We start from the raw sequence: 22,948 nt of genomic DNA, 5'->3' as shown, positions 1-22,948 counted from the left end.
CAACTCCAGTGAGAGCTGGCTCCTATAAGAGCTGAGGTTGGTATAAAAAGTGTTTAGCTAGATTACTCAACTCCACTCCACCACATCCCTCGTCGTCATTTCATCGAACACCTTGTAGGCATCACCCTGCCGTTGCCGCCGCCGGATAGCCCGCGAGTCACCGCCGTCAGTCAGCCCACGAGCCACCGCCGCCTGTCGACGCCGCCGCTCCCACGCCGCCGCTGCCTGTCTATGCTGTCGCCCAGACCGTCGCCTGTCGACGCCGCGAGCCGCCGCCGTCGGTCCACCGCCTGTCGACGCCACCGCCCACGCGCGCTGCCTAGGCTGCCGCCACCCACGCGCCACCGCCCAGACCGACGCTGCCGCCCGTGCCTGCCGACGCCGCGAGCCGCCGTCGACGCCACCACGTGCCGCCCTCCACCACCGCCTACCGTTGCCGAAGCGCCGCGGCCCACGCTCGCTGCCGCCGACACAGACGTCGCTGCTGCCACCACAGACGGCCGCTGGAGGAGGATATTGAGGAAGATGGAGAGGAGAGAGAACGCTAGGAGAGGGGTAGGAAGGGGTAGTTCAGTGGCATTTTTACGTAAATACACTTAAAAATTAAAGGGTAGTGGGTCTTTTGAGTTGGAGTGGAGCTGTGGAGTAACAAAAACCCAGCTCCACCCACGTAGTACAAATTTGTGGAGCAGCTCCAAAAAATGGAGAATCTGTACCGTTTGGCACAACTCCAGCTCCAGGTAAGTTGGAGTTGGGAGCTAGAGCTGTGCCAAACGGGGCCTAATAAACCCAGCTCTACCTCTCTATTTCATTTTGTGACAACGCTTTACCCAGCTCCACTCTCATTTTAAGTGGAGTTGAAACTATTTGGCTGGACTCCATCTCTATAAGAGGTAGAGCTAGAGCTATAGTTGTCCCAAACATGTCCTAAGACATTGATTTTGAAATAAATGAGATCCATTGACATGAATCTTGATTAGAGCAATTGAACCGTTTTCTTGTCCTAATTACCTTGGAATTTAACTTTTCCTTGTTTCCCTTTCACTTCCCACACTCTTCCACCTCTTAGTACCTCTTAGTTGGCGCGACAATAGCGAATGGTGAACTTTCATGTGACCATGCATGGCTAGAGAGGGCGTTAAGATTGGACAAGTCCTTCCTTATATATCGTGGGCACACATGCTTGCCACCGCATTTCCTCTCTTTTTTTTTTTGAGGCTCACCACATTTCCTCTCTAGTTATGCGAGGATAAGAAAATAAGAAAGTGCATTATTGAATATAAATGACATGTTTGTTTTTCCCATGTATAGTCAAAGAGATATGCAAGGAGTAGCTTAGGCATTCCTAGCATAGCCAGAAACCGAGCTCACCTAGCTGCAATTACTGTATAAGTGTGTGATGTCTCCTTTAGTCTCCTCGTAGTGAAGGTTGGGACCGATATCTCACTTAAGATAATAGTAACGGTCTCAAATGGATGAAAGGAAGAAAAAAAAACTAGGATTCCAATCTAGCCGGTTTGGATGCCATCCCACAAGAAGAATATATCCCTAACTAGATGCATGATGGTTATACTCTTGGATAATGTTTCTTTACACTATTCGGTGTTTCCGTAAAGAATTAACTATTTCTCCAATTGATACATAATCGAAACGTATGTGCTCACATAATTCAACTTCTTATATGTCTAACATAACCCCTCTCTCTCTCTAGTCAAATTTCTTTGATGTTAGGAGCACTGAATTTAATTGTCCTAAATTCTCTCAATGAAATCAACTCAAGGGAGCATTACTAATTTGGAGAAAGAAAAAAAAACATAGAGGACGATCGTCACAGTGGCTTCAATCAATTCCAACCATTTTCACCATTAACTTCTCATGTTGTATAAATAGTGGAGGCAAGCTTAGGACAACTTAGGCTTAAGTCCTAGACGACTTGTCTCCATAATCACATTTTAAATCTCTTAAATCACCATACAATTTCTTTTTTGAACTAAAAAGGCAAGAGAATTGATGATTATATTAGAAGGAGAGAAAACAAAGTACAATGCATGGGGTTACAAGTGCAGAAAACAAACAACTAGGAGATGGCAACTAATGTGCCGAATAGGTGGAAAAAAAGAACATTACGGCGGTTTGAAATACAATGTTTTTTTTAGAAAACCAATATCTCATCATTAGTTGAGTCATACCCAAGCAATAGGTTTTATAACTTTTAGCTATGTCACTGGTTGTATATGGGTAAAAAACCCATGATAAAGGCTGCATTTATGTCAGCCAATTAATTAGGCTAAACTAAACAAGTTTCCCTAAATCTAAGTTTGTTTCAAACATCCAGATCGTCTATGAAGCAAAAAAGCTAAATTCAAGCATGATACTAGCTAGTATTTGTAATTTGCAATTGTAATTGCCAGTTCGCGAATTAATCAACTTTACCCACGAACATACACGCGTGATGTACCCTCATGCAGCGGGGACGAAATGAGGGAAGTGGGGCCCACCTATCAGTGACACATAAAGGGTACACCGCGTATATTCCATCACGGGCAACAACATTACTGCATTACTAACTTTATCACTACACGGAGTACTTAGCAACTAAATTCCTTTTTTTTTGCGTTTTTAAACAAGGAATCTCCTTTTCTTTTGGTTGCCTCCGTGTAAACAGGTACTCCAGTATTATCTCTTTTGTTCGTTGAAAGAAACAAAAAAAAAAGGAGGAAAAAAATCTAGTTGTCGTCGTCGTCTTCTCCTTCGATCTCTTCTCCCCTCCTCTTCTTTAGGGTTCCCGCATCGCATGCACATATAAAAAGGCGGCGCTCGTGCGCGTGAGAGAGACAAGGCACATATATGCAACGGGGACAGGATGAGGTAAGTGGGTCCACCTGTAAGTGGCACAGAAATGGTACAAGGCGTATACCCCAGTGTTTGTTTGGAAGGATATTCCATCACAGGCAACAACATTACTCCCTCCTTCCCAAAATGATCATTATATATATTTATGCACCAAGACCAACGATAATTTCAATAACATCAATCAAGACACCATGCACACATTCTCCCACAATGCATGCATCGATCAAAACACCATGCCAATTACACCTTAGCATGCACACATTCTCCCATGCTACATTAATTGTATTCTGATGAATCCATATCCATACGGTTATATGATGATCAATTTGAGAACTTTTGAATTCCATTACATGATGATCAATTTGGGAAGGAGAGAGTACTATTTAGTAGTTAGCAACATAATTCCTTCTTTTGCGGTTAAACATGTTATTACTCCGTGTAAACAGGTACACGTATTATCTTTCTGTTCGTGGAAAGAAACAAAAATAATAAAAGAAAAGAAAGGGAGAAAAAAAATCTGGTCGTCGTCTCCTTCGATTTATTCTCCCCTCCTCTTCTTTAGGGTTCCCGCACCGCATGCGCGTATAAAAAGGCGGCGCGCGCGCGCGAGAGAGAGAGAGAGAGAGAGAGAGAGAGAGACAATCTCCACAAAACCACCACTCCCTCCTCGTCTCGCATCGCGCGCGCGGGTCTCTCGATCTCTCTCCATCTTTCCACCATGTTTCCTCATTGGTCATGCGAGGACAAGAAAATAATAAAGTGCATTATTGGATGTAAATGACATGTTTGTTTTTCCCATGTATAGTCAAGAGATGTGCAAGGAGTAGCTTGGGCATTCCTATCATAGCCAGAAACAGAGCTCATCTCACACCTAGCTGTCATTACTATACGAGGGTGTGATGTCTCCTTTAGTCTTCTCGTAGTGAAGGTTGAGACCGGTATCTCACTTAAGATAATAGTAACGGTCTCAAATGGATGAAAGGAAGAAAAGAAAACTATGATTCCAATCTAGCCGGTTTGGATACCATCCCACGAGAAGAATATCCATAACTAGATGCATGATGGTTATACTCATGTTTCTTTGCACTATCCGGTGTCTCTGGAAAGAATTATCTGTTTCTCTAATTGATACATAACCGAAACATATGTGCTCACATAATTCAACTTCTTATATGTCTAATATAACCTCTTTCCAGTCAAATTTCTTTGATGTTGGGAGTACTGAATTTAATTCTCCTAACTTCAAAATGAATTAAACTCAAGGGAGCATTACAAATTTGGAGAAAAAGAAAAACCATAGTGTAGAGAATGATCATGACTTCTCATGTAAAGAAAAACCAATCAATTTCGACCGTTTTCACCGTTAACTTCTCATGTTGTATGGGTAGAGGCAAGCCTAAGGCAGCTTAGGCTTAAACCCTAGGCTTGTCTCTATAATCATGTTTAAATTATATTAAATCACCATAAAATATTTTTTTAGAAAATCAATATCTCATTAGTTGAGTTCTACTCGAGCAATGTTTTGTATTTTTATGCTATGTCACTGGTTGTATATGAGTAGAAAACCCATATCAAGGCTGCATTTATGTCAGCCAACTAATTAGGCTAAACTAAACAAGTTTCCATAAATCTAAGTTCGTTCCAAACATCCAGATCATCTACGAAGCAAAAAGGCTAAATTCAAGCACGATACTACTATTTGCAATTTGCAATTGTAATTGCTAGCTTGCGGATTAATCAACTTTACCCACGTACGAACTTACATACGAACTTACATGCGTGTTGTACCCTCATGCAGCGGGGGACATGATGCGGGAAGTGGGGCCCATCTGCCAGTGACACAGAAAGGGTACATGGCGTATACCCCACATGCAGTTTGTTTGGAAGGATATTCCATCACGGGCAACAGTATTACTATTTACTAGTAGCAACTTAATTCCTATTTTTGCGTTTAAACAGGTTACTCCGTGTAAACAGTTGTGTTCGTCGAAAGAAAAAAAAGGAGGAGACTTAGAATCGGGCGCCCGATCCAGGCATTCAAAAATCGGGCGTTGACATCAGTGCTACGCATTCGTGGAAAATCACTTTAAACTAATTTTTCTCTTAAATTATTTATCCAAATCATGATCCGATTGCACCATTAAATTTGTTGCAATTAAATCTTCAAAACAAGACCACACATAGATATATTCCGACGAAATTTTTTTAGCTTATTATTGAATTAATTTTAAATGTTGCACGATGTTCCACCTAGTATATCGGAATTGTTTCACTAAGTAGATCGAAAATGTTTCAATCGTTTAAATCGGGCGTTGGTTCACCTTATATAAAAACAATGTTTCAGCAAATAGCGAAAGAATGTTTCAGTTCACTGCAACATATGATCCATACATAGTGAAATATTATGAGTACACTAGGTGAAACATTTTTTGGTGGAAAAAAATAAAACGAATTCCCTTAATAGAGGGTTTTCAAAATATGTAGGTGATTTGTTATAAAATAATGTTTCGTTCACTGCAACATTTGATCTATACATAGTGAAACATTGTGAGTACACTAAGTGAAACAATTTTGGTGGAATAAAAAATGAAACGAATTCCCTTAATAGAGGGTTTACAAAATATCTGGGTGATTTGTTGCAAAAGAATATTTTAATTCACTGCAACATTAAAAGTATCCATAGTGAAACATTATAAGTATACATAATGAAACATTATAAGTAGACTAGGTGAAGTATCTTTTATCGAACAAGAGGAGGGACAAGTGAGTGGGTCTAGTGGGGTGCGCGTGACCGATTTTCTCCCTCCCCCGGTCGACCGATACTGAGCATTATTGAAAAAAATGAAAGAAAAAAAAAGGGAGAAAAAAAATCTGGTCGTCGTCGTCTTCTTCGATCTCTTCTCCCCTCCTCTTCTTTAGGGTTCGCCCTCATCACATGCAGTATAAAAAGGCGGTGCGTGCGCGCGTGAGAGAGGGAGCGAGAGGCAAGCCCAACAAAACCACCACTCCTTCCTCCTCGCCTCGCTTCGCGCGCGCGCGCGTCTCTCTCCGTCCCAAGCTCGCGCAGCAGATTGATCTCGATCGACCGATCCGCCCGCCAGGTAACGATAGATGGATCGATGTGGATGAACGCTCGGTTGGTTTGTTTGATCGACCTCTCTTCTTTGTTTTTCTCGTTCGATTTGATTTGCGCGAGGGTTTGGTTTGGTTTGGTTTGAGTCGAGCAATGTGGTTGTGGATTTTTTTGGTAGGGAGGTGAGATGGATCGTGACGAGGAAATGGGGCACGGAGACAGATCGCTGCTGTTCATCGGAGATGAGGACGACGATCTCGAGGCGGACCGCGACGGCGGCTCCACGCCGTCGTCCGACCCGGGCTCCTTCTCCGACCGGAGCGACCCTCCCAGCGTCGACGACATCGACGAGGACGACGACGATGTCGTCGGCGATGGCCGCCGCGCGCCCCGCGACGACGACGACGACCAGAGGGGCACGTGGCCACAGAGCTTCAGGTCGGTATCGATCTATCTGACTATCTCCGACGGTGTCGCGGATTTTTCAGACGAGATTTTTTTTGTTTTTTTTTTTGCAGGCAATCGATTGACATGATGAGCGCCGTGCCGTCGCCGGCGATGAGCTCGATCATCACGGCGGCGAGCCCGAATCTGGGGAGGTTGGCGGCGGTGGGGAGCTCCCTCCTGAAGCGAGCCACGAGCAGCGCGGTGGGGCAGGAGGGCTCGTCGCTGCCGCTCTCCAGGCCGCTGCTGCCGCCGTCGTCGCTGTCGCAGCTGTCGACGGCGTCGGGGCCGCCGGTGAGGGACTCGGCGGACAGCTTGCCGCCGCGCGCGCGGCCGCCACCGCCGCCGCTGCAGGGGGAGTCCGTGGTGCCGCCGCCGCTGCCGAGGCCGTCGTCGGCGTGCCTGAGATCCAACTACATCGACCTGCCGCCGCCGTCTACCAGGTGCGGGCAGAAGCAAGCCATCCTCAATGGTGAGTTCAATTAATTACCTCGCTAATTGTTCATACTGGAATGCCCCCGATGAATTGATCTTGTGTTATTTTGCAAATTTGTAATTCGCCTTTTGTCAAGTCCAATTGTTTGTTTGCGATAGTTCAATTCAGTAACAATCCTGAGTAAATCCACTTTTGAAAATACTTTGAGGTAGCAATATTTAATTTAATTTCGTCCGCAGAATTAATTCTTGAAAATAAAACTGATGTTGTGGATTTAATGCAGGAGCGTCGGTCAGTCGGTGTGTACTTCCGTCTTCCAAAAAAAAAATATACCATCGAAAACTTTTTGAGTGAATATCACTAACTGTTCTAAACAATTTACGGAGTTTGGTTCAGATTTATGGATATATTGCCCCCAGTAGTTTGTTTCTGAATTTTTCTGTGTCTGTTTGATTAACAGGGCCTGATGAATTTTTCATGTGTCTGTTTGATTAACAGGGACTGCTAATTCTCACAAATTTGCTTCTGAATCTTCCTTTCTTTATTGGATTTGCAGGGCTTAATGTTCTGTGTGGAGTTGGAATTCTCACCACAAGTTACGGAATCAAACAAGGTGGATGGTTAAGCCTGATCCTGCTGCCCTTGTTGGGTTGCTGTTCTTGCTACACCGGATTGCTTCTGAAGAAATGCATAGACAGTTCACCGAGCATTGACACATATCCAGATATAGGACAAGCTGCGTTTGGTATTTACGGACGGATATTCGTGTCGGTGTGTATTTCCAGACTCATTTGAGAAAACAGTTTTCGCAAAATTTACTTCCTTCGTCCCTTACTGTATAATACATCTGAATGTGCGGATCGCTTTTTTCAGGTTGTTCTTTATCTAGAGCTATATGTAAGTACTCACAGAATTCTGAGACTACCTGGTCATGTTCATTCATGTATCATTGTTATACATGAGAATACTGATATCTTATATTTGCAGGCATGCGGTGTGGAGTACATCACGCTGTTAGGTGACAGTTTGTCGTCAGTATTTCCGTCTGCAGATCTAGCTTTTGGTGGAATCTACTTGAACGCGCACAATCTCTTCGCCATCACAATGGCCTTGGCAATTCTACCATCAGTTTGGCTTAAGAACCTCAGACTCCTCTCCTATCTTTCTGGTAAGTAACAACACCAGACATTGCACATGATTGATCTACTCTTCCAAAGCTAATGCTATATGTTCATAAGTCAGCTCCATCTTTTCTTTGGTCTGGACAATAGAAATGCACTGTAATTTCCACTTATTGTTAATCTCTGAATGAACTATGAGCTTCTCATGACCATTTTCTTGTGGAACATTTACAGCGGGAGGCGTGATTGCGACGACGACAGTAATTGTTTGTTTGTTCTGGGTTGGGATTGGGGAAGGAGTTGGGTTCCACCCTGGTGGAACTGCACTGAATCTGACCCACTTTCCTGTGGCACTTGGCCTGTATGGATACTGCTACTCAGGGCACTCGGTTTTTCCGAACATATATTCGTCGATGGAGGAACGCCCAAAGTTCACCTTTGTACTGCTGTTCTGGTAATAAAGTTCTAAATTAGACAAATGAAATGCTACAGTACTGTTTCCTGTACCCTGATTTAGTACAGTGTCTGTTACAGTTTGTCAATTGTATATGTGCTAATATATACTATACTCTACTGTTTCAGCTTCATAGTAGTCACGTTTGTATATGCTGGAGTCGCTGTCGCAGGATTTCTGATGTTTGGCGAGTCCACAATGTCACAATTCACTCTGAACATGCCACAGCAATTTATTCCCTCCAAAATCGCCATTGGGATGACGGTACGATGAAACTCTTGATAGTTAGTATTATGCTAATGCGTCAAAATTCAATGCAGTGATGTTCATTACCATAATTGATCTTTTTCTTCCTTCAGATTATAAACCCATACACAAAGTATGCCTTGACATTAACACCGGTCGCCCTGTCGATAGAGGAGGCTCTACCTAGAAGGATGCAGACTTACCAAGTTGGAATGTGTGTTAGGACAGCTCTTGTCGCCTCAACTGTTGTTGTAGCTTTGACATTTCCATACTTTGGTGAGTAGTTTATTAACTGAATATTAGTTCTTTGATAATTGATGAAATTAACTCCAAAACATCATGCATGCTAATGCTACTCTTGACCCACTTGTGCTGCAGCACTGGTGATGGCGTTGCTTGGATCTGTCTTCACAATGCTCGTGGTGAGTTTTCTGACTAACCTAAAATTCTGCATTACTTATTACTTTGTTTAACAGATCAAATCACTCAGAAACTTACTATGATATTTTGCTCCACAAATTGCATTTGCAGGCCCTGATCCTCCCATGCGCATGCTATCTCTCTATCAAGAAGGGTTCAACACCATTGTGGGAGGTAATTAACTCATGATGCAGATAAAAAAAAAAGCACCAACAGATCCACAAATATTTTTAGTCCTGAAAATGCTAGCGCTGTCTACTAATACAAGCTATAACTTTTCTCTTCCTTTCAGGTTGTCTTATGCATAACAATCATACTGCTTGGCATCCTGTGCGCCTGCGTTGGATCGTACACTTCTGTTAGCCAAATGATAAGCAGATAGTAGGACGCACGAATGATCCATTTTGTAGCTGTTACAGATTCTTTTGGATTGGACCGGCATTTTTCGATTCCTTTGTATTTGTTCCTTATTTTTGGCAGTAAAGCTGTATGGATGATGGTTTTACTGTAAGATGGTATCTGTTGTTGTCCAGAATACGTAATAGCAACAACAGTCCAGAACCCAGTTCTCATTCCATATAGAATCACTTAATGCCAGTTTTTATTCTCTCTAGAACAATATATATGAATTGGAGATGATTGGTAGGACAAAAGGGTGCTTTAGAGTGACAAGTTTTTAAAGACAAAATGTAAATCATAGTAGAGTGACAACTATTTAGTGTCATTCATTGGAAAATTTCGAGGTAGTAGTAGCTCTGAGGATTACACTCACGTCTACTATACCTCCGTCCTAAAAAAATCAGTTTAGTACTGGATGTGATTAGAATGATATCCATATTAATATACTAGGATGTATTACATCCAGTATTACTTTAGTTTTTTTATAGGATGGATGGAGTATGCATGTCTACTTAGGAGTACGTCCTAGCAGCTAGTTTGGTTGGGGGAGTCATACATCGACTCGGCGACTCCTATAGCTATACTGATCACTTGGCTCGATCTGTATATTACTACGTGTAACCGGGCAGCAATTAATTGCTGGGAAAGCTGTGACTAGCTAGCATAGGAAGCCAGTGCATACTTTCCCGTCTCAAAATATAAGAGATTTTAGAGGAGATAAAATATATCTTAGTATTACGAATCTGTATATACTCCATGTTCAGATTTATAATACTCGGATATGTTTCATCCATCCAAAATCATTTATATTTTGGGATGGAGGGAGTATATAACTATGCCATTGTATAAAACTCGTACACTTAATTTATAGCTATATTATATACTATTATTTCACAACATGATAAGATGTTTTAGTTTTTAATAGATTTATACATGGATTCATATATGCCTCCAAATTCATATGGATGTTAGGGACTCTAGATGAGGAATAGAGAGGCCAAAACATCTTAATTACTCCGTCCGTTCTTTAATGTATGACGCCGTTAACTTTTGACGTGATATTTAATCATTCATCTTATTAAAAAAATATAAAAATGATATTTATTTTGTTGTGACTTTTTATCATCAAATAAACTATAGTCTTAACTTATACTTGTACATATTTATAATAAATTTTTAAATAAAACGAATGTTCAAATGTTACGTGAAAAGTCAACGATGTTATATGTAAAAACAAAAAGGGAGGTACAGTCTTATCTTTTTGTTTATGCTTGTGCTTATCAGCCAAAATTTAAATTTTCGACCTTAAATTTATAACTGATTTTAGAGTTTTTTTTTATCAAAATTTATTTTTCAGCCTTTGCTCTTAGATCGCTAAGAACACGTATATAAAAGTTTTATTCACAGATTACTTTTCATTTGCAAATATGTCGTTTGGCTTATTCTATGACGAGGCTGGTAGAATAACATGGAAGAGGGATTACATGGTAGGAGCAGGAGTAGTAATAGCGTACTACTACGTGGTATGACATGGTAACAAGGTGAGGATTAGTAGTACCTGGCGTGAGATGCGCTGAGAGCGTGCTGACATGTGGGACCCACCCAGCAAGCAACAAGCAAAGCTCTAGCTCGATGCACACGATCGAGAGAGAGAGAAGCAGCAGATGGAAGCACCCATTCCAATTCGGGAAAGGGCGCGCGCGGGACCCACCTCCCCCACGAACCCGATCGGTCGAGCAAGCCAAGCCAAGCGCCCTGGTCGGGGAGCAAAGCAGCAGCAAGCCAAGCGCCAAGCGCCAAGCACCCCCACCCCATTGGTTGGATTTCGCAGCGCCTTAGCTAGGGCTTTCTTCCTCACACTGCACTACTCCACTCCACTCCACCCCCGCGCGCGCCGCTAGCTCCATCCATCCATCGTGTCGTCGCGCGCGCGCGCGCTAGCTCTCCCTCCAATGGCCGCCGCCGCCGACGACGACGACCATCCCGCCGTCTTATTAGCCGCAATCGCCTCTCGCGATCGCCTCCTCTTCGTCTCATCTCGTCCTCGGCCGCGGCTGTGGCTCCATCTCGACGGATCCACTGCTCCCCGATCGACGATCCATCCATCCAGCTCCAATATCTCTCGGCCGGCTCTCGCTCTCCCTCCCTCTCCCTCTGGTTTGTGCTGCAGCTCGCTTGTGATGCGCTAATGCAATCATGTAATTTATTCCTACTACTACTACTACAACATTCTAATTTGTGCTTAGTTAATTAATTAATTTTGCCTAGCTGATTCTCATTCTGTTGCAAATTAATCACTACCGTGTTGATTCTGTTGCATTGATTATGTTACAAATTAAAAATAATGCCTAATAAATTAATGCTGATCATTGGATTAAATTGACATATATAGGAGAGATTTGGGACGAGCAAAGTGAGATGGATCGATCATTTTTGTTTAGGGCTCGTTCGGTTAATCTCTATGAGAAAGAGATTGATGAGGATTGTGGGGATTAATTTCACATCGCAATAGTTATAGAACAAATCCTCTCAATCCTCTTTGGGAAGCATTGACCGAACAAGGCCTTTAGAGATTTATACCAATGTTGTGCTACATTAATTAATCAATCTTACAATTCCCATCTATATATAGCTAGTTCCAGTTACTTATACACATTAAGTACATGCTTGCATTGCTAGCTAACTAGCACCCCTGTGTATATATAAATAAACAAATTAAATGGGTCATATATACAAGCCATCTTATCTCAAATCTAATGATACAGGAATGTCAACTAGTAATTCTTAATTTGTTGATAGATGGTACAGATTCCGCAAATAGATGCAACGTTTTGGAGTGGCAAATCCTCCACTTCTCCCCCAAAAAAATCACTTCCAACAGTTGCATTTGCATTTACATTTCCTTTTTGAATTACTGTAAATTGGAATGTATATATTTGTTTGTTTCCTATAGTCATATTTGTTTGGTTGGGTGTGCAGAAGTAGGAAAACATCGTAGCTTGACAAAGGAACGAAAGGAGAAATGGCCCCAAAGAAAGGAAAACAAAAGGCCCGAGTTGATCAATCGAATGAGCCAGTCAAGCCACCCTTCTAACTGGATGCAGTAAGTGTGTTAATGCCTCTAAGACTCGTTTTGAGTTTAATTGGCAGAACTATATTACTATACCTTGATCTGCAATTATTTTCCCTTCAGTTTTTAGACAAAGCTCTCCAACAGAGATGTTGCCATGTTACCTAGCTGTTGGTGTTAATTACTCCTGCTTTTCTTATTCAAAATCGTGTGGTTGATCATTTCTATTACTGCTATATGATAATTTAATTCTTCATTATATATTTTTATGCAAGTAATTGCTCATTAGTGGCATTTGAAATAATTATATCTAGTCATAGACTCCTGGTTCCAATTGGATATGTCTTGCATTGCAAAGTTTGAAATGATTAATCTATACAACACCACTCTAAGTATTAGTGAAAAATAAGCAGTTTACATACACACCACATATACTGCTAATTGATGTTTGTTATTTGACAAATTGACATTTATATCATAAATATTTAATGATGTTTTGTTTCATTGTTTTCAACGGAACCTGGGAGTATGTCTAGTACATCTGGAAATATTTAATGGATTGTATCTGCATCCTGCCCTACAACCCTGTGACACTCTCATGCCACTGTATAAAAATATTGATAAAGCACTATGCATTTTGTTGCAATAAATTCATTTGGGAGCATATGTAGTGCATATATGAATTGTGCATAAATACAAGCATAAGGTCCAGTCAATCCCTTTTTTAAAAGAAAATTACATCCCTATTTGGTGTTGTTTAACTTGCTTAGTCAAAGTGTATCTAATAAATTGTTTTCTATTATATACTGTGATGTTGTTTTTATGTCTTACAATCACTAATATGTTCATTTAGAGTTGACACAAAACTAAGCTTTAAAATCACAATAGTGTACAGGTGCAATAGTACTGTTTCGTGTGCATTAACTTGATACTTCAGTATCTAGTTCATAAATCTTAAATATGTTTGTTGGTATGGATAAAGGAAATCCCTGATCCTATCGCGACTTTTAAGATTGGAGATATGAAAAAAATTGCTGAGAATTATGATACACGTGTCGAGGATATCATAAAAGCTATGAGAAAGGACACTGATGTGAAGTTCACCTTTGTTGTGGATGGAAAGAAAATGATTGTCCCAGTAACTCCAGCTCAAAATTTAACTGATGTTAATGGAATATACATCATAGAAATTACAGATGGTAACTTGAGGCTCTGTTTAGTAGCTGATAAGTATCAGAATTGGTTCAGAGGATTTATTACTGATAAAGGGAACAGATTTGAGATTGATCACGACACTCTTCCAAACATAATGAAGAACTCTCAGTCACTTCATACCAACGGGATGTATCCTAGTTTACTTGGATGCGAAGTGTCAGAGCTGAAGATTGGGTACCATCAACTTCTTGCAGCATTCCATACTTTGGCTAGATATGGTGAGGGTAGGAGAGATCTGAAGAAAGCTAAAGAAGCGGTCGCCATTTTCCTTATCCTGCTCTTTGAAGGCCCTCGGCTTCTACCTGTGGAACAAAAAATGATGAATTCGTTGACCCAAAATCTGGTGGCAGTGGTTGGAACTGATAAGGAGTTGATAAACAATTGGTGTGGCATGAGCAGGAACTTCTATGATGAGAACGGTTATGAGATGGAGGTGATTATCTCAGAAGAAACCTCAGAGATAGTGAAGAATGCTGTGAAAACTTTTGGGATCATGTGCCGGTCAAGGTGGGATGAATGGGTGGGTGAGCAGACTGAAGCTGCGCATGGACGACAAGCTCGGAAACAATCAAGAGGCCAGGGCAGCAGCAGCAGCAGCAGCAAGAAGCATTGAGGAGTCTGGATGCTATTCTTGAGTCAAAACAACTAATCAGGGTGCTAGGAAATTCCAGTGCTCACTCACATACATGCTCTGAAATTTTGAATGTTACTATCTTGTTAGTTGTCATTATTGTATAAATAGGTGTCACATTCTTGTTAGTGAAACTTGCTTGCCACAACCCTGGCAATTAAGAACATGTTAACTGGGCATGCTTGGTAGATGTGTCTTCAGATATATGAACATAGTGAACTAGTACAAGGTCATCTGCCTAAGCCAATTTTTGTAGCAGCACGTGTACTCCAAAATGTCAGTTTTGTAGTGGCATCTACAATGCTGCTATGTACATATGCATGGTAGCAGATGTTGTTTCTAGAGGAGCCCCCTAATTGAGCAGGCTTTATAAGTTTTGTCAATCAGAATATTGAAGTTTGTCAGATATCGCCGTTGTTGGCCGATGGGATCGCGGCCTCCTACGCCGAGCCGACTGGTCTCTTCTTCAACGAGCTCGACGCCCTGGCCGCGGAGTTTGGTCCGGCTGTGCCTTCGCCGCCCAGGGTATCGCCTGTGCCGCCGTCCGCCTCCGGTGCAGGCACTTCTCTGCCGAGGACTGCCTGCACACCGCCTACTGGTGGGGAGTGGCTGAGGCCTGAGTCGCCGCTTCCTCAGCAGGCTCCAACTTTGGTGGTTGATGTGCCTGACGGCGTCCTCTACGATGTGCCGATGGTTGTCCTTGACCTCGATGGCCGCCCACTGGCGCACTCGCTTCCATCTTCTGTGGCAGACAACGCCGCTCTTCGCGCCTTCCTCACCAGCTGCTCCAGGCCTCTCCCTCCTGCGCTCCTATCGCCGCCTTTGCCGCTGCCGCCTCTCGCTGCCAAGGCGGTGGGAGTTGTGCCGAAGCGCAGTGAGCGTATCGCTGCTAAGATGGCACTTGAGGCGCTTGAGGGGCCGATCCACGCAGTGTCGCGCGCCCAGCGCAACCTGATGCGGAAGCTCGGCCTAGTTCCGGAGAGGGGCCCGGTCACGGCCGAGGCGGTCGCGGCTTACAACGCCCTCTTCTCCAAGCCACTTTCCCAGGAGCACATCATCGCGCTCTCCTCGCTCTTCTCTAGCTCCTTGCCCCCGGCCAAGGCTGCGGAGGAGTTGGTCGTGTGCGGCTGATCGGTTTCTTCTCTTCTGCTCTCGGTGTGGTCCCCCTCAATGGGATCATGCAACGAGAACATTTTGGTGTGGAACGTGCGAGGTCTGAACTCGCGCGCCCGCCGGGATGCTGTGCGTGATGTAGTCCGTGATGAGCATGTCTCTCTTCTCTGTCTTCAGGAGACTATTATGGATGTAATCCCCTCTCGTACTATTCTGGAAATGCTAGGCCTCGACTTTGATTATTCTTTCTTGCCTGCGGTCGGTCGGAGTGGGGGGGTGTTGCTTGCCTGGCGGACGACCGTCTGGTCTGTCTCAGATGTTCACCTTGCGGAATTCTCTCTTACCGCGTTGGTTCGACACTCTTCTGATGTCGCCCCCTGGTGGCTCTCCGTCGTCTATGGGCCACAGGAGGAGCCGGACAAGCTTCGTTTCTTAGATGAGCTTCGTTCGCTGCGCTCCTCTCGCACGGGGCCGTGGGCCGTCGTAGGCGATTTCAACCTCATTCTCGAAGCTCAGGATAAAAACAACCTTAATCTCAATCGTCGTATGATGGGTCGTTTTCGTCGGCTCGTCGACGAGTTGGAACTCCGGGAGCTGCCGCTTCACGGACGTCGCTTCACTTGGAGCAATGAGCGTGAGTCGCCCACGCTTGTTAAGCTCGACCGCGTTCTCTTCTCCGCGGATTGGGAGGAGCTTTTCCCCTCTTGCCTCCTCCAAGCGGCCTCTTCTATCGCCTCTGATCACTGTGCTCTTCTCCTTCATACCTGCGTCACCTCCCCGAAAGCGCTTCGTTTTCGTTTTGAGGCCTTTTGGCCCAAGTTCGACGGCTTTCTTCAAGTCGTGCAGGACGCCTGGCATCCCCCTGCCAACCTACCCCCTCTTGCCGCTCTTGCCTGGTGCTTCTCTACCACGGCCAAGCGCTTACAGAGCTGGAGTGACCGTCACATTGGCAGTGTTCGTCTACAGCTTCAGATGGCGAAGGAACTTGTCTTCCGGCTTGATGTTGCGCAGGAGAGTCGGTCTCTTTCCTCCTTGGAGACCTGGCTGCGGCGAGATTTAAAGTTGAAGTGTCTTGGTCTTGCCTCGCTTGAGCGTACTATCGCGCGTCAGCGTTCGCGTTTGGTCTGGCTTAAGGAGGGTGACGCCAATACCAAGTTCTTCCACCTGCACGCCAGAGCTCGTAGGCGGAAGAACTTCATCACACGCCTTTGTGATGGTGACCAGCTTGCCGTCTCCCATGATGCGCTGCAAGAGCTTGCCTCCTCTCACTTTTGCGCCATCTTGGGGACGAGCGTCGAGCGTGAACTCGCCCTAGACCTCCACTCTCTTGGCCTCCGCCCTGCGCAGCTTGAGGGGCTGGACTGTCCCTTCACAGAGGATGAGGTCTGGGCGGTGATCAAGTCCTTGCCCTCTGATAAGGCGCCCGGTCCTGACGATTTTACGGGCCGTTTCTACAAGTCTTGCTGGCCGGTGATCAAGGTCGAAATTCTGGCGGCTCTTAACTCCTTGTTCCTGACCAACGGCCAAGGTTTCGCTTCCCTCAACGACGCCCTAATCTCCCTCTTGCCGAAGAAGGACGAGGCTGTTGACGTTAAGGATTTCAGGCCGATTAGCCTTATTCACAGCTTTGGGAAGCTGTTCTCCAAGATCTTGGCCTCTCGTCTCTCCCCTCGCCTGGACGAGCTTGTGGCGCCTAATCAGAGCGCTTTCATCAAGGGCCGCTCTCTCCATGACAACTTCCGCTATGTCCAGCTTGCGGCAAGGGCGCTCCACGCCAAACGCGTTCCCCGACTTCTTCTCAAGGTGGATATCGCGAAGGCCTTTGACACGGTCAGCTGGCCTTTCTTGCTTGAGGTGCTAGCCCAGCTTGGCTTCAGTCAACGTTGGCGTGATTGGATCTCCCTCATTCTCAGTGCCTCCTCTTCCCGGGTGCTGGTTAATGGGGTGCCAGGTCCACGGTTCCCCCATCGGAGAGGTCTTCGCCAAGGAGATCCTCTTTCCCCCATGCTTTTCATTCTAGTCATGGATGTGCTCAATGCGATGCTCCGCAAAGCCTCTGACTCGGGTGGTTTTCTTCCCCTCAATGATCATGCTATTCGACATCGTGCATCCCTCTACGCCGATGATCTAGTTCTCTTCCTTTCCCCCGTTCGGCAAGACCTTGAGTTCATCCAAGGCATCCTCTCTGTCTTCGGTGCCGCTTCCGGGCTTCGGACCAACTTCACCAAGTGCTCGATTACTCCGATCCGCTGCTCGGTTCTTGACCTGGAGCTGGTTCAGTCCTCTTTTCCTTGCTCGATCTCGGAGTTTCCCTGCACCTACCTCGGCATTCCACTGTCAGTTCGCAAGCTGCCAAAAGCGGCCCTGCAGCCGCTTGTGGATAAAGTCTCCCATCGGCTCCCCCCCTGGAAGGGCCGTCTAACCACTCTGGCGGGTCGCTCGGTTCTAGTCCAGTCGGTTCTCTCTTCCATCCCGGTCCATGTTTCTATGGCGATCGGCTTGCCAAGCTGGGTTATCAAAGCCATTGACAAGAAGCGTCGCGCCTTCTTGTGGACAGGTACGGACTCGGCCAATGGGGGACAGTGCCGGGTGTCCTGGACGAGGGTTTGTCGTCCTAGGGATCTCGGTGGACTGGGCATTCCAGATCTCCGGGTGGCTGGTTTTGCCTTGAGAGTTCGCTGGCTCTGGCTTCAGCGCTCAGGACACCCCTACTGGTCTGATCTGAAGGCCCCTGTTGAGCGGAGCGTCTCCGATATGTTCACAACATCCACCTTCTCTATCCTGGGAGATGGTCAGTCCACGCTCTTCTGGACTGATCGGTGGATCGATGGTCGCTCGATAGCTTCTATAGCTCCTGACCTCCTCCACGTCGTGCCTCCACGCTTCCGGGGATCGCACACAGTTGCTGCTGGGTTAGCGAACAACTCCTGGGTTGGTGACATACGTGGCGCCCTCACTGTCCCGGTCATCTCTCAGTTCCTGTTAGTCTGGGACGCGGTGGTTCCTACCCAGCTCTCGCCGGGTGTTGAGGATCACCTCGTCTGGTGTTGGACGGGTGACCAGTGCTACTCAGCGCAATCGGCGTATCAGGCGTTCTTCCTTGGCCAGCACTCTTTTGCCTGTGCCGACTTACTCTGGCACGCGAAGGGCCCTGCTAAATGCAAGTTCTTCCTTTGGTTTGCATTTCAGCAGCGCTGCTGGACTGCCGATCTTCTCCAAAAGTGTGGTATCGATAGCCACTCTGCTTGCCCCTTTTGCGCTCAGGAGCTTGAGACAGCGAACCACATCCTCATCGATTGCGTGTTCGCTCGGCAGGTCTGGCTCCGTGTGTTGTCCCCTCCTGGCTGGGCTGCCCTCTCTCCCCCTCATGGCAGCTGGCTCCAGGATTGGTGGTCATCCTCCAGGGTATGTTTACCTGAGCACCTTCGCAGCAGCTTCGACTCCTTGGTACTCCTAGTCTCCTGGCAGCTGTGGAAGGAACGAAACTCCAGGGTTTTCGACTCTGCGCTCGCTTCGGTCGCAGTGGTTCTAGAGTCCTTCCGCTCGGAGGGCCAGCTGTGGTCTTTAGCCGGTGTTGCTTGTTTTGGGGATTTCTTGGGAGTGTAGCGTGGCTCTGCCCCCTCCCGCTGTTTGGAGTTGCGTTTTTAACCGTCGTAGTAGTTCCTAGCTTCAAGTCCCCCCCCCCCTTTAGGCATAAGCCAGTCTAGCTGATTGCTTTGTGTAACAAAAACTCTTTTCCTGCTAATATATTGACGTGCAATCCTTTTGCGCGTTCGCAAAAAACTTTTGCCGGATATCTTTTCTGTTTATTCAAGATGTGTGCCACTGCACATTACTGCATGCATGACAATTGCTTTGCTTGGTTATTTTATTTCGCGACTATTTTCAGAGTCAATTGATGTATGTCTCTTTAAATCATATTATTTCTTCTTTACTTCGATTTGTGCCTCCAATAATTAGACCTCGTCTCGTGTAGAGTACTAATCCAAGCAGTATGTTATCTCCAATTGAGAAATTGGTTGGTGAAAAGTGAAATTTTTGTTTGTTCCTTTCGATACTTTTTTGGATCATGAGTACGGGAGACATAGCTAAACAAGTTCCATGTTGCGAAACAGAAATTGTATGCCTCAGATCTTCATTCCTCGGATTATTGTGAGGATTTCAAGTTATTTCTCTATTTCACAATTAGCATAGGAATCTCTAGCATTTACATCTTATTAAGGTAAAAGCTTCAAGATAAACAGCAACTAACTAGCAAAGATAGAGTCTGCAAGGTGTCACATGGATCATTAAACTGTCATGTGCAAAGCATATTCAGGATTTAGTCAACACAAATTATTGAACATGTGCTCCTTGATCAACTTCCATAGACAACAGAGTAGCACCGAAATAAGAATTCAATTAGCATCACGCAAATGTTTACAAAAGTTTATCATTGCTCTAGCAAGATTGCCCAAGACATTAGGGCAGACCAAAGTTTAGCATGCCAAGAGTTAAACTCTATATTAATACATGGAAATAGCTCACAAAAGTTGCCACACATAACATCTTCCAGTTTTTACTTTGCATAGAAGCTCCACTATCCCTTCGGCGCCGGACGCTTGCCGACAGCTTTCCAGGTGACTTTCACAGAAATTGTGCTAAAATCACCAAGCTTCACCACTTCATCTTCAATTCCATGAAAACCAGCACCAAATCTGTGCTCCCATCTTACACGGGGCAGCTTCTCACCAAGACCAATACCTGCTGGAGACCCTTCGATACAAAGATCAAGGTGACTACGTCGCACCACCGCCACAACAGAACTAATTCTATGACCAGATTGTGCAGCACCTTGGAAGAGACGGATCACATCGCTGAAGCCACTAGTTTTGGCATATAACTTCAAATTAAGGCCACAAGGAGGTGAATGTATAATCTCAACATCAACTGTAGCTTGAACTGCATTAACCAGCAGAGCAAACTTCAAATCCAATCCACACTTCTCACCGTACAGACGAACAGTTTTGGTGAATGATGTTGATCTTAAAATGTTGGTGAATTCAGTGCATCCTTCAATCAATGTGTCACCTTTGGGCTCATCCTCAGCCTCAGGTGAGTCTTCAGTCCGAATACAGAGTTGGAATTCAAACAGCGCACGGCTTGTCAAGCAGATACCTCAAGCAGGGCTAGTCAATGGTAAACACGCCATACCCTACAATGAGGAACACGAAGTATTACATCATGTATACGAGTTATTCTTCAGTAATATCACATAGCACAAGTAAATGTGTAAGAACGCAATCAAGAGAAGTGCTATGTACAGTGACGATGTTAATAAGTTTTACTAGATTGTGATTGTGTTCTTGCACTGAAAGAAATATCCAAACTTACAAAATAGTGACTAAATGTCAACGTGCCAAAAAATAAGTATGGAAGTAAACAGTCACATGTTTGCAAACTAAATTACCGTCTTTGGCTTCACAGATACAGCTTCATAATTGTAAATTGCATGCCTGAAGACATAGTTGCGCAGAGGTTCCAAGTCATCCCGCACCGCAAAAAAGCCGAAGATTTTGGCACGTCCAGGCTGAGTATGGCGATAGCCGGAGATTTTCAGGTCAATGAACTGGAGCAAATTCTTCGAAAGGCACCTACACCCATTTAAGCAATCAACGGCCCCAGCGCTGTCGACACTGACTACAAAATTGATAACGAAAGAATGAGAAATATGTGTGGTTCCACAGTCAAATATAGACAATGATGTGATAAATGATAGCACAAGAAAATTTAAAGGAGTTTATTTAAAGAAGGCATTTACTTTCAGATTCATCATCGAGTCGGTAATAAGAACCAAACCAATGCCTGCGTTTATCAGTGAGAGGATCATTGAATGCACGGAAAAGACTGAGCGGTGACGGGCCTCCAAGGCGAAGATGTGGAATATCAAAGAGTGCATCAGTCTGCACAGAATGGTCACTACTAAGCCTGGGAAAATCATCAACTGTAAAAGGGCGGTGCTTTCCTACATAAAAAATCATAGGATAATCAAATCAACTCAAACAATTTCCATGGCTCTGGAGTTTGATGTACCACCATCTAATCATATGTGTGGAAGATGAAATTAGACAATTAACAGAAAACATGGCAATGGAAATCGACAAGTCAAAAAGGCTGTATACTGAACGTAAAATAAAAGGTTGCATGTTTTTTTTTTCTGCATTATTATTGTCAAAGTTCATAACAAGTAGGATCAGGTAGGAACTAATTCGAGCAAGATGTTCTTAGTGATGTTCCTTGAAGTGTCACCCAATCAAAGAGCAAGCACTGGATCCTAAATCCTAATCCAGGTAGTCAATCACAAGCTAAAAAATTAAGGAAATTGATTAGCACCTCTTTTTTCAATTCTATTTCAGTCTGAATCAAAGAGGGGAACATAAAAAAAAACAAGCAAGGAGGCACTAGATTAACTGAATGGTGGACTGCCACTGGCACTGCACTGCATTTAACATTATACTGTGGCATGTAAAATTGAGTTGCTAACATTCTCCAAGCACGTCACTGTAACTCTGTGGAGAGGGAACACAGATTGAACTGAACTGCACCTTGATAATAGTTCAGAAAAGATTGCTAGTCAGTTTTTCTCAGCTATATATGTACCTAATGCTCCTCTTCTGTTTCTTGTACAATATGGAATGAGGCAATATGTGGAACAACATTTCAGGTTATTCAGCAGTAGCAGACTTGCATTATGCTATCCCCCCTCCCCTCTCTTTAGCATGGTTTATCAATTTATCATAAGACAATCAAATTCCTGAAATTACTTTAAACCAGAAATATATGTTGCCTATCATCAAGAAGAGCAAGAACTCTGTGGCTAGCGCACTAACTAAATAGGAAGGGGAACATTTAAAACCGAGAATTGAACAAGGTAATTTCAGATAAGCGATTTAGAACTCATCATGTACCTTCTTGGTCCTCTTCGTCTTCCTCTTCCTCTTCCTCCTCCTCGTCGCTGACAGCCCAGCTGTCGTCGGAGTCCTCCCCATCGTCGCTCGGCGTCGGAGGAGTCGAGGGGGAAGGCGGCCTCTTCTTCCCGCGGCCGGGGTCAGGGGTCGCCGCCGACGACTCGTCTCCGCCTCCGTCGACCTCCATTTCTCCTCAACTCCGCCGCGGCCACTGCCGCCGCCGCTCTCACCCACAAACCCTAGCGAGAGGAGAAATCGAGGAAGCAAAGCAAAGGGCGGCAATAAACCACGCGCGGGCCGCAGTGGGGACCACATCGCTGCCGTGTGGGGCCCGCGGCATGGCGTTTTGTGTCACTGACGGGTGGGTCCACTGATTTTTGGAGGGGGAAAGGGGATCCACGTGTCGACTTTGCAGGGCACTAACGCTAATCCTACTGTACATAAGCTTTTGTATAGCTTCCTACTCCAGGTGGGAGAGAATTTAGATGAATTTTCGTGCAAATTGAACAAACTGCAGAGTTATTTG

At 44.8% G+C, this 22,948-nt stretch overlaps 3 protein-coding genes across 3 annotated transcripts; 2 read left to right on the top strand and 1 right to left on the bottom strand.

The window, feature by feature from the left end:
* Nucleotides 1–5,790: 5,790 nt before the first annotated feature.
* LOC4352600 (amino acid transporter AVT1C) lies at nucleotides 5,791–9,649 on the top strand. Its single transcript, XM_015764051.3, has 12 exons — nucleotides 5,791–5,954; nucleotides 6,105–6,364; nucleotides 6,445–6,842; nucleotides 7,363–7,577; nucleotides 7,680–7,703; nucleotides 7,794–7,974; nucleotides 8,162–8,381; nucleotides 8,510–8,645; nucleotides 8,741–8,903; nucleotides 9,006–9,049; nucleotides 9,159–9,221; nucleotides 9,340–9,649. Exons 2-12 carry the CDS (start codon nucleotides 6,114–6,116, stop codon nucleotides 9,427–9,429), a joined length of 1,785 nt encoding a protein of 594 aa, XP_015619537.1. The 5' UTR covers nucleotides 5,791–5,954; nucleotides 6,105–6,113; the 3' UTR covers nucleotides 9,430–9,649.
* A 3,888-nt stretch (nucleotides 9,650–13,537) lies between these two features.
* On the top strand, nucleotides 13,538–19,081 carry LOC107279689 (uncharacterized). Its single transcript, XM_015763812.1, has 3 exons — nucleotides 13,538–14,251; nucleotides 14,768–15,481; nucleotides 15,653–19,081. The coding sequence occupies exons 1-3, from the start codon at nucleotides 13,538–13,540 to the stop codon at nucleotides 19,079–19,081; spliced, it is 4,857 nt and encodes a 1,618-aa protein (XP_015619298.1).
* A 773-nt stretch (nucleotides 19,082–19,854) lies between these two features.
* Nucleotides 19,855–22,666, bottom strand: LOC4352599 (uncharacterized). Its single transcript, XM_066306568.1, has 4 exons — nucleotides 22,423–22,666; nucleotides 21,276–21,479; nucleotides 20,925–21,154; nucleotides 19,855–20,669 (listed from the first exon to the last, which is right to left on the bottom strand). Exons 1-4 carry the CDS (start codon nucleotides 22,607–22,609, stop codon nucleotides 20,634–20,636), a joined length of 657 nt encoding a protein of 218 aa, XP_066162665.1. The 5' UTR covers nucleotides 22,610–22,666; the 3' UTR covers nucleotides 19,855–20,633.
* Between the last annotated feature and the right edge of the window lie 282 nt (nucleotides 22,667–22,948).

Source organism: Oryza sativa, chromosome 12, assembly GCF_034140825.1.
Source record: "Oryza sativa Japonica Group chromosome 12, ASM3414082v1".
In the NCBI taxonomy this organism is placed as follows: Eukaryota; Viridiplantae; Streptophyta; class Magnoliopsida; order Poales; family Poaceae; genus Oryza; species Oryza sativa.
The sequence above is the reverse complement of the archived record's forward strand: the minus strand, read 5'-3'. Positions and strand labels throughout refer to the sequence as shown.

Bases quoted from the DNA above. Each gene is read 5' to 3' on its own strand.
- LOC107279689 (XM_015763812.1), top strand. From the start codon at position 13,538: ATGAAAAAAATTGCTGAGAATTATGATACACGTGTCGAGGATATCATA. The intron at 14,252-14,767 runs GTGGGTGAGCAG...GAAGTTTGTCAG, and splicing joins GGTCAAGGTGGGATGAATGG to ATATCGCCGTTGTTGGCCGA. The intron at 15,482-15,652 runs GTGTGCGGCTGA...CTCTGTCTTCAG, and splicing joins AGGCTGCGGAGGAGTTGGTC to GAGACTATTATGGATGTAAT.
- LOC4352599 (XM_066306568.1), bottom strand. From the start codon at position 22,609: ATGGAGGTCGACGGAGGCGGAGACGAGTCGTCGGCGGCGACCCCTGAC. The intron at 21,480-22,422 runs GTACATGATGAG...TTTTTTATGTAG, and splicing joins AGACGAAGAGGACCAAGAAG to GAAAGCACCGCCCTTTTACA. The intron at 21,155-21,275 runs GTAAATGCCTTC...TCAATTTTGTAG, and splicing joins ACTCGATGATGAATCTGAAA to TCAGTGTCGACAGCGCTGGG.
- LOC4352600 (XM_015764051.3), top strand. From the start codon at position 6,114: ATGGATCGTGACGAGGAAATGGGGCACGGAGACAGATCGCTGCTGTTC. The intron at 6,365-6,444 runs GTCGGTATCGAT...TTTTTTTTGCAG, and splicing joins ACGTGGCCACAGAGCTTCAG to GCAATCGATTGACATGATGA. The intron at 8,382-8,509 runs GTAATAAAGTTC...CTACTGTTTCAG, and splicing joins ACCTTTGTACTGCTGTTCTG to CTTCATAGTAGTCACGTTTG.